At 46.7% G+C, this 10,248-nt stretch overlaps 4 protein-coding genes across 4 annotated transcripts; 1 reads left to right on the forward strand and 3 right to left on the reverse strand.

Annotated features, from left to right (window-relative positions):
- Window positions 1-446: 446 nt before the first annotated feature.
- On the forward strand, window positions 447-1,080 carry LOC132260571 (zinc finger protein 865-like). The gene is made up of 2 exons (XM_059758784.1): window positions 447-647; window positions 720-1,080. The coding sequence occupies exons 1-2, from the start codon at window positions 541-543 to the stop codon at window positions 961-963; spliced, it is 351 nt and encodes a 116-aa protein (XP_059614767.1). The 5' UTR covers window positions 447-540; the 3' UTR covers window positions 964-1,080.
- Window positions 1,050-5,582, reverse strand: LOC132260569 (integrator complex subunit 14). Its single transcript, XM_059758782.1, has 2 exons — window positions 5,128-5,582; window positions 1,050-2,670 (listed from the first exon to the last, which is right to left on the reverse strand). Exons 1-2 carry the CDS (start codon window positions 5,287-5,289, stop codon window positions 1,132-1,134), a joined length of 1,701 nt encoding a protein of 566 aa, XP_059614765.1. The 5' UTR covers window positions 5,290-5,582; the 3' UTR covers window positions 1,050-1,131.
- Window positions 2,748-4,957, reverse strand: LOC132260568 (dnaJ homolog subfamily C member 2). Its single transcript, XM_059758781.1, has 2 exons — window positions 4,435-4,957; window positions 2,748-4,368 (listed from the first exon to the last, which is right to left on the reverse strand). The coding sequence occupies exons 1-2, from the start codon at window positions 4,707-4,709 to the stop codon at window positions 2,793-2,795; spliced, it is 1,851 nt and encodes a 616-aa protein (XP_059614764.1). The 5' UTR covers window positions 4,710-4,957; the 3' UTR covers window positions 2,748-2,792.
- LOC132260909 (glucose-6-phosphatase catalytic subunit 1) lies at window positions 5,428-6,654 on the reverse strand. Its single transcript, XM_059759304.1, has 4 exons — window positions 6,590-6,654; window positions 5,890-6,520; window positions 5,709-5,830; window positions 5,428-5,650 (listed from the first exon to the last, which is right to left on the reverse strand). The coding sequence occupies exons 1-4, from the start codon at window positions 6,652-6,654 to the stop codon at window positions 5,428-5,430; spliced, it is 1,041 nt and encodes a 346-aa protein (XP_059615287.1).
- Window positions 6,655-10,248: the final 3,594 nt, after the last annotated feature.

The following is a 10,248-nucleotide window of genomic DNA, read 5'->3' on the forward strand; positions in this document are numbered from 1 at the left end:
CCATTGAACTTGATCCGTAGCTTATCTTGAGATACGAAAAGAGTGATTCATTTCCTTGAAATGCTTGCAGAAGCGCTACTGTGGCCTCTTCGCTATCAGAGGATCAACAAAAGGGACTGAATGGGTTAAATCATAATCCTAATTGATTTCTTCTCAGGATGCGAAATTAATTCAATGCAATATGGCGGCGTTTGCTGTGATAACACAGAATAAAAATAGATTTTGCGGATTTTGCTTACTGCAGCGCTCATGCATATACAGAGAATGATTAATTAGCAAACTAGATTGCTAATTAGAAGTTTGAGTTCCATTGACCTGAAAAAAGAGCCAAAAAGGCAGCAAATTCGTGAAATGAACATTGCGATGTCGGACAAGTCCAGCGGAATTCGGCGCGTCGTCGCGCGACGTCTTCCCGGCGTGCTGGCATGCCAGTGGGGAGTTGACCTCGCAGGGTTTTTTGTACGGGCTGACAGTTGCTGAGGAGGAGGCGAGGAAAAAGTGCATCACTCCCGTTTTTCGGGATTTTCACTTGGAAAAATAATGAAAAATAAGGCTGCTGAATGTAGCAGTGGTGCGAAGAAGCGCAAGAGCAAGGTGAGCACTGCCAGGGGGCAGCAGGCGCCCAAGGAGACGACCAAGAGTGAGAGGTAAGCGCTGCTGTCACTGCCCTTTCTGGCGATGGTCAGATTCAGGAGGCTCTCCTCGCGCTTCCTTTGCAGCATCAATGGCCACGACAATAAGGCGGAGAGACCCTTCAAGTGTGAGATGTGCAGTCGGACGTTCAACGTGCGACAGGCCCTCACCACGCACATGAGACTCCATCGCCTGGACGAGGAGGAAGCGCCCGCTGGCGAGACGAAGGACGTGGTGGACTTCGAGACACTGATCGACGAGACGCGCTCCAGCGATCCCGGCTCCCTGGCGCGCCCCCCGCGGGCGGGCAGCAAGCGGAAGGCACCGTAAGCAGTATGAGTGAATCTCTTTTTGTTCGCAGAACGGAAAAGACTGGCTGAGAGATCTTCGAAATTATGCGCATCTTTCTTAACAACTTATTTTCCTATTGAATTTTTATTTATTATTGATAATTGTGAGAAAATGTATACTAATTTAAAGAGTCACCCACTTCGTCCTCTATTGATTGTACTTGGTGGGATACGGCACGATCGAGTGCTTCATGTCGCGACTCAGGTTGAACTTCTTCAGCTCCATCGCGGCGTGCTTGAGTTGCATGGCGCAATCCGGGCTGGCATTGGGCGGCAGCGTGGGTATTTCGCGCTCGAAGATGCACGCCAGGCCCTCGAGGAGCTCCACGAAGCCCAGGGAGAGGGCGGCGCGCCGGATGCGGTTGAGCTCCTTGTAGAAGTGCTGCGTCTTCTCGGGCAGCTTCTTGGCGTGGCGCAACACCTTCTGGATGTCCGACTGCAGGCCGGATTGCTTGATCCACACCACGCAGTTCTGCGAGTAGCTCCTCTTGTCCGGCTTCACGGGGAAGCTCGGCATCGCCTCGCCGTGCATCAGATCCTCCAGCGTGCCCAGGAGCCGCAGATCGCCCAGCCACGGCACCACATCCGCTCCCGGCGGCAGAATCGTCAGCATCATGTTGGACTTCTTCTTGCTGTCGGCATAGGAGTAGATGAAGCCGTACCAGTTGTCGCCCAGGAGCACCAGAGCGGCCATATTCTCAATCTTCAGCGCTCCGTGGAGCAGCACGCAGATGGACTCGCGCGTGGACTCATTGGACGTGGCATTGCCGGAGCCCTCGTCGTCGGAATTCGTCTCGCCCTTCGCATAGAAGTTCTTGATCTCCGCCTCCAGACGCTCATAGTCCATGGACAGCAGATCCCCGCCCTGGCGTCCCGTGCGCAGGATCTTCTCGTTCTTCACCGGCTTCTCCTCCGTCTTGGGCATCAGCAAGTGTCGACTCACGGACATGGGCGAGCCGATGTCCGAGATGTTGATGAAGCCGCACACCTCGATCTTCCGGGAGATGTGCCTCGTGCTCTCCATGCCCAGCAGATCGGTGGTGGTGTAGGGCAGCGGCGGCGGCCAGATCAGCACCGGACACTCCAGCTTGAAGTAGCTGCCACAGTTGAGGATGGCATCGAACTGCCTGTAGTTCATCTCGCACACGCGCTCCGTCATCTCGCGGACGCTCTGGCGCGTCAATCCGGGCGCAATTGGGATTTCCACCTTCACCACGTCGTCCTCCTTCGAGGAGGACGAGCCGTACTTGTCCTCCTTCTTGATCTTCACAAACTCCACATTCTCTATCGCCTTCGGGATGAACAATTGACCCTTCTGGCCACTGATGTCCAGCATTTTCTGGTACACTTTCGTCGCGTCCAGGAATTGCGTGTCCAACGTGTTTCCCAGGCAGATGAAGTTCAATTTGCTGGGCGAGGCGAAGGGCAGCGGTTGCTTCGTGGTCACAATCCGCTGGATGACATTGTCAATGGACGTGGAGCCGAAGCCCAGGCCACAATCTGTGAAGACCAGGATTTGGCAGTGATTCTGCGTGCCCCAATTCGTCAGCAAGATGCTGTTGAGCGCGTGCAGGACATTCTCCAGGCACGTCTTGTCATAGTGATCCACCTTGCCCAGAGCCTTCCGGATGGCGTCATAGTCCCTGGTGAAGTCCACCACAACTTCGTACAGGGAAGAGTAGATGACCTGCAAGAGGAAGCAGGAAGAAACCAGTGAGAAAGCGACAAAATCAGGGCGTAAAGCAGAAGATAAAAGACGCAAAATTTCTTCTCCTGGTGGAAAACAACAGTTTATTGATTAGCTTCTCGTCACTTGACACTCTGCTGGGCTTCCTTCTTGGCATTCACGCGATCCACGAGCTCCTTCACGCGCTTCAGGCACTCCTTCTTCGTCCTATTGGGGATGCACTCGGCAATCCTGTCCCAGCGCTCTGGGGTGGAGATGGGATACGTCTTTATGGCCTGCTCCAGCAGCGCTTGCTCCTCTTTGGTCCACGTGCGCGCCTCCTTGTCCGCCCCATTCATCTCAGCCCTCTCCGCCTTCTTGGGCTCCGCCGCCGCCTCGTCCTTCACACTAATCTCCGCATTGTCCACCACCTTGAGATCCTTCTTCGTCTTCTCGAAGCTCTCAAAGGCATTCTCATTGGCCTGCGCCTTCAGCACGCTCTTGGAGAAGTCTCCACTCTGCAGCACCTTCGCCTTGTTCAGCACATCGCGCGACGTGTACTTCTGCTCCGCCGCCGTGGGCGAGTGCATGTTCATGAAGTTGGCAATCACATCCCAGCGCTGTGCCGTGCCGGCCGGGAAGAGATTCACCGCCTTGATGAGGATCTGCATGTTCTCCGGGCCCCACATCTGGTTCTTGTCCACCATCCGGAGGGCTGTGTTGAGAGACGTGGACGAAGTGTTCTTCGTCAGCATGGCACGGCGTTCCTCCTCCAGCTTCTCCTCCGTCTCGCGCAGCACCCGCAGGAACACCTCCTGCCCACCCGACTGCAGCTCCCGATTGAACTCCTGCAGCTCCAGCGCCTTCATCATCTCGCAGATCTTCTCCACGCCCTCCATGTTCTTCACGCGCGTCCTGTCGTCGTCGCCGGCAAAGTAGTTGTTGCTCTTCGCCAGATCGCGCAGGATCTTGCGCTCCTTCTTCAGCGCCTTCTTCTGCTGCTCACGCTCCAGCCGAATCCCCTCGATGCGCTTCTGCTCCTCCTCCTCCGCCCGCACGCGCGCCATCGCCGCCTCGCGCACCAGTCGCTCCTCCTCCGCCTTCTGCGCCTGGATGGCGTCCTGCTTCGCCCTCTTGGCCGCCATCCGGCGCTCCTTCTCCTCCTGCTTGAACTTCTGTATGCGCGGATCGTGATTGTACGCCAAATCCACCAGAGCACGTATTCTGGACATCTCCTCCTTCTTCCTCTTCGCCCGGATCGCCTTGTTCTGCTTCTCAATCCACCGTCGCTCATCCCTATCCTGGCCGCGCTCCTTGTCCTCCTCATCCAAGTAACTGTACTCGCGCCACGATTCGAAATTATACCAGAAATTGTAGAAGAGATCCACATGCTCCCGGCTGGACTCCATTGTGCCCACGCTCGGCACATTCTTGCGCTCACTCCAGCGTGCATTCAGCGCAAAGGACTTTCCCATCGCGCGGAAGAAGTCCTTCTTCACCTCCGCCTCCGTTGGCAGATTGTCATCGAACTCCGGATCGACAGAATCGTAGGAGCGGCGCTTAAGTGGCGTGCCAAGAGTCTCATAAGCGCGCGTGATGCACGTGAAATAGTCGTCATCCTGCCTCACATCCTCGCCTTTAGCTTTTCTCTTGTCCGGATGGTGAATTAATACAATTTTCCTATAAGCTCGCCTAATGTCCTCCTCAGTGGCGTTGAATCTGCCGAGAAAAAACACCCCGAAATTAGCCAGAATCCTCCTGAGAAAGCCTCCAAATCCAACTCACCTGAGACTCTTCAATCCCAGCACAGCATAGTGATCCTGATCCTTCCACTCCTTCGGATCCAGACTCCGCAGAAAGTCCACATCCACGCAAAACTTGTCGTCATTCTCAGAGATGTCCGAGTCGGAGTTTGAGTGGGAAAGCCCAGACTCACGCTGCTCCCGGACTCTCAAGTCGTCGTCGTAGGGCTTGAGAAAGGGCGATTCTGTGCACACCAGTCGGATTCGAGTGTACGGTGATATCAGTGCGACTGTCGTTACGGTATTTTCCGGCTCCATTGTACGCGTGCTGCGCCCCAAATGCGCCTCCAAATATGACAGCAGTCTCTAACCTCAAACACGTGGAGAACACCTTTTCCCCACCTTTTACGCCTAATCTCTGCGTGATTGATCAATTTTCGCAACACTATCACCTTCACTATCACAAGCACCAGCCCTTTTGTGCGCTATATCGCGAAATTGAGGCGCAAAAGCGAGATTTTTCTCGCGTTTCCCAGCTTCTCGCGATTCGGTCGATGCAGAGAAAGTGGTATAAACTGCACGAAAATGGCCAATGCGCCGTATAACACCGCAATGCGAATGTGAGGTTATCTTGTTTACCTTTCCAGAAACCCTCAAATTCAGCACCAAATGACGAATTTTCTCACATTTCCACACACAAATCAACCACTTGGCTATTTCACATGCGCAAACTTACCAGAGATACAAATTCCAACTTGGAATTATTGGCCAAGAGATGATCCAAGAATTGATTGACTGCCGCTATCGCCAATTGATGATATGTCGTATTTTCACTGCCCTGCGTCGAAACACACCTCGACATCGATAGAGACACATCTAGGGCGATTACTGTGGGCATTTTTGTGCTTATTTCATTTGTAAATGTGGTATTATTTGCAGAAATCCTAGTCAAAACACGATTATTGTTTGCTCTTCTTCTAATGTCACTGTATGTCAAGATTACAATTTTTCACGCCAGGTGGCTTCGTACCCGCCATTATTCACTTCCCGCCTTTCCCGCGAATAATTTGAGTTTTGTCGGTAATTTCAGCTTGAAAATGCCGTACAAAAGGAAGTAGTACATAGCGTAGAAAGTCACTGTGGTTATGTAGTAGATGTAGACTCCCTGATGTCGAGGCATATAGTGGAAAATGAGCAGTCCAACAGTGATTTTCGCGATGGTGTACAAGGAAGACACGCAGCAATCGACAACGCATGGCCTGAAAGAAAGGCAGAATCAGCAATTTTGCTGTGGATTCTTTCCCTCTTTTCACTCACCTGCAATTGCTGAGCGGCACAAATGCTGTTAGTCCGATAAAGATTCCCAAATTCCTCATCAGAGAATAAATTATGAGCGACTCTGGCAAAATTGCGTCAGAATTTTCACAATACATGAAAGACTAGAGAAGGATTTTTGTGAGTTAATTTGACGAAATAGAAGGACAATAAAACATCTTACCATTCTCGTTGACCAATTCGGATCGACTCCAAAGAATTCCAACAGTGAATATGTCACACAGTCAGTGGCAAACATCCCGATGACGAGGAGAGAAGATTTGTATCTGGACAAGTTGAAGACACTGTCGATGAACTTTGGGGAGGAAAAGATGCATCCAATGATGGTTCCTGCAATTGCTCCCAGGATGCATTGATGAAGGAAGTGCAGCCCCAGGAACATCTGGCCGATCGTCTGGAGGATCATCAGAGCCACGAAGGATGTCCAAAGAAGACGATTGCAGCACTTTGTCAAGCTGCATCGCTTCTCGAGTGAGCTGATGAGGATGAAGAACAGCGCAGCGGTGATCATAATTTCGCTGGACGGCGATCCGGGAGTGCATTCGCACGTCCCGTCGAATTGCTGCAGCCTCAGGCGCTTCCCATCGTTCTCATGAATCCACCAATGCGGCCGAGGCTCAGACAGAAACCACTTCATCAGCAAACTGCAGTAATCCGCCACCAAACCGCCAAGAGTCATCCTCAGGAACACATCCTTGTCCATCCCGGAGACGATTGGCAGGAGAAAGTTGAAGAAGATCGACGGATTTAGGGCATCGTTGAGGAATAGGAAGAATTTCGAGTGATTTTGCAGGCTGAAGAGAAGAAATTATCAGCATTGAAAAGTGGATTTAACAGCTTTTTTCAACACTTCTTTCACTTACTTCGACTGCAAAAAGACATTTTGAGAAATTTCGTATTGGTAAATTTGACACTCCTCAGATTCCATGGTGTGAAAAAGAGTTGAAAATTATCCGCTGAAAAATCTCGAGACAAAATATGAAGACAAAAAGTGAATCAATGAATAATTTGATTGCAATGCTGAACATTTTCTCATGACTTTTGCGAATAAAGCGGATTAATGGCAAAATGTAGCGTCAATTATACACATGTAAAGGGGAAAATAATATGCTTAAATTCTGTACATATTTTCTTAACATTTTCAAATATCAAATTATAATGAATCTGCTAAGTTTCTATCCAATATTTCTGGAAAAATCCATATAAAAGCACTTTTGAAGTATCTCTCTAACCATAACCTAAAAATATTACCGAAACATCTTTAAAAACTTTAAAATCATTTGTTATCATTTACCAATCAACAGAAAATTGCTCATTCAGAGTGAAAATCAACTCAAAATTATCCAGAAAGTGTTCTAAATAAGCATTTTTCCAAGTTCACATGACTATTTTTGAGGTTATGTTCGAGTTTCAGTACAATTTTCAGTGTTTCTTGGCATCAAATGTCCAGAAAACTAATGTTTATTGTATGAAAATGCTTAATTCTGCCACTGACTGCCGATCTTTCCGACTTCAGCGCAAGAATTGATGTGATAAAATGTGAATTATTCACTAAATCTGTCTTAGATTCGTCACATAACCTCGAAAAGGAATATTATGATTGATTCTAAGTGAGAAATAAAAGAAATCCACAGAATTGGGATGATTTATTAATAAAAGAAGCACTCAGAAAATGAATATTGTAAGTTTTTGAGCACTTCTACTTCCCAATAACTTCCGTTGAGCTGTAGACCACATTATTTCCCCCTTGAATAATTCTTCGCATGTATTTTGCATTAATATTTAAAAAAAAAGATCTCAGAAGGTAAATATAAATTCTGTAATAAACACGTAATTTTGTTCATTTCTCTAGTGAAATAATTTTCCTAAATAATAACTACAAATAGTAAAAACAATTGTGTTTTAGAGATTTTGAAAAGACTTTTATTGCGCCAATTTTGTGCACCAATAAAAATTCATGAAGCCAATCAGGCGCACAGCCAGAAGAGAGGGAGAGACAGAGAGTGGCCAGGAGGAAGCTTCTGCTGGTGCTATCATTTGGGATTTAAATGCTAATACCCCAGAAAATTAAATAAAGCCCCTTTCATTGAAATCCCTGCACGTTTTTTGAGGGTGTGAATCTGACTTTCTCCCATCTGTGTTGGGCTCTTCTTTGTCAAAATAAACAAATTATCAAGTGAACAATAATTGGAGGATGACATAAAAAACACGCACCCCTTTTTATTGTTGAATAATCACAAGTGGAAAATATGTTTTCCATTTTTGCCCAAAACCCTCGGGGTGAAATTGCTCTGCGCGTCTCATAACATCGCAACCCCCGAAATGAGAAATGTTTTTCTCTCGTCGCGCGCGCATGAATATAAAAATGAGTATGAAATTGATGTGAAATGATGTTGAATCTTTATGAAAATATGCGTATGATGGCCATAGTGAGGGTGAGAGAGAGAGAGATGAGAGTTTTGTATCTCTGAGATCCCTTTTCTCAGCTATTTCCATAATTCCTCCTTCTGTGCGCGGCGGGACAGAAAGGGAGGAGGAGATCGGGTCAATTATAATTGTGTTATGCGAAAGGGATGGCAGAAAAATACAGCCCTATTAAATATTTATCAACTTGATACTGTTTTTATTATTTTGATACACCGATAGATGACACGGAGAGAGAATTACAATTGGATAATTTGATATTATCTCTGCATTTTCTCGGGGCGACAGAGGGTTGATTTTTGTCAAGGGGACGAAGAGTTAACTGGGCGAAATCTGTTGTTAACACAACATCCCCCAGTATTTGATGGAGGGTTGAATGAACCGAAGCGCTTTATTAATTTGAGATAAATCAGTTTTTTCTGATCGTTTATCTTATTGCCGCTTTTCGCGCAAAATCACTTTTTCTCTATCGATTTCTTGGCCAACAAATCGATTTATCTAGCCTAGAGATTTCCTGTGTGCGCTTTGTTCACCACGCTAAAGACTCTTTATTGCCTGCGTAAATGCATCCCTGCGATCCCGATAATAGGCTGACCACCTGGGAAGCGAGATGGACAACAATGATCTGGACAAACGGTGCGGCATTTTAATTATTTTGACCACAAATTGACGTCGAGCGAAAGGCATTTAATTGTGCGATCAGGATAATACAGGGTGAGTGATTTAATTTTCCCTCGCACAGGAGGAGCGCAATCAATGTGACAATATTCCACCCTCGCAATATCCAATAAATACTTGGGCGATAGGCAGGCAATTTAGCAATTAGACACGTTATTTGGTTGCACATGCCATTTAATTGCTCCGCCGTTTATCTAGTTACACATAATAGACATTTATTCTCCCCCATTCTGCCGCTCCGTGTCCTTGTTTATCTCATTTTCGGATGCTGGGCGGGCGATAAAAAGAGATTCCGATTATTCATTGTGTGGCCATTTGTCTGCAGAGGAAGACACTCTCGCGCTTGATATTGATGGGATGCTCTTCATCCGTCCACATGTGGCAGCTCAGTCCGTCGATTTGCATCCTCAGCAAGACCCTCCGACACCTCGTGGGCACTTCTGGCCGGCAGAACCGCTCCGGCCGGGGAAATCTTAGGTACAATTTAACCCATCAACTCAAGGGGTTGCTTTTGCAAAGCACGCTGAAGCTCTCTCTCACCTTTAAACCGTCTAAAATGATATTTCAACACGATTAAAGAGACGATTTTACATCTTCTTGGAGAATTTTCAGTGGAAACTCAAGGAAAACGTGAGGATTGAACAGAACATTTCACCAAGAGGTAGATAATATGCTCTTAATTTGTACAAACCTTCGATATTTCTGTAAAAATCTACTTGAAACCGCTAATTTGGATGTATTTTTCGTCCATAACCCTAAAATATTACTAATAAATCCTTAAAGACTCCGTTTGGAAGCTTTCTAAATCACAAAATCGACTCTTTAAATTTGCCAATGAACTTAAAATTGCTGATTCAGAGTAAAATCGTCCAGAAAGGTTTCAAAATTAACATTTTCCGAGTCTAAATGATTATTTTAGAGATTATGTTCGACTTTAGCACAATTTAAAGTGTTTCTTGGCATTAAAGACTCTAATTATTAATGAATAATGCATGCAAATGCTTAATTTTGTCTATGATTAACGATTTCTTCCACTTGAGCATAAGAATTGATGTGAAACAATACAAATAATTCATTAAATCTGCTCTTGATTCATTGCATAACCTAGAAAAAGTAATATTACGATTGTTTCTGCGTGAAAATCAAAGGAAATCCAAAGAATATTGTAAGTTTTTGAGCACTTGCGACTTCTGCACTCAATCCTCACCTTTCCAATATCTTCAGGATGATGATTATTCGCCTAACTTGTGTGTTTAACACTAAACAGCAAAATCTCTTCATGGTTTTTAGCAGTTCTTTCTTCTCGCATGCTTTACATGGAAGTGAGCGCCTTCTGGAAACTTGAGAAGTGCGGAAGAAGGAAGAATGGCATGAGCCTGAGAGGCTGAATGGACTCCAGTAGTCCTGAGACTAATTAGAT

The sequence above is a fragment of the Phlebotomus argentipes genome, unplaced genomic scaffold, assembly GCF_947086385.1.
Source record: "Phlebotomus argentipes unplaced genomic scaffold, Phlebotomus argentipes genome assembly scaffold_18, whole genome shotgun sequence".
NCBI lineage: Eukaryota > Metazoa > Arthropoda > Insecta > Diptera > Psychodidae > Phlebotomus > Phlebotomus argentipes.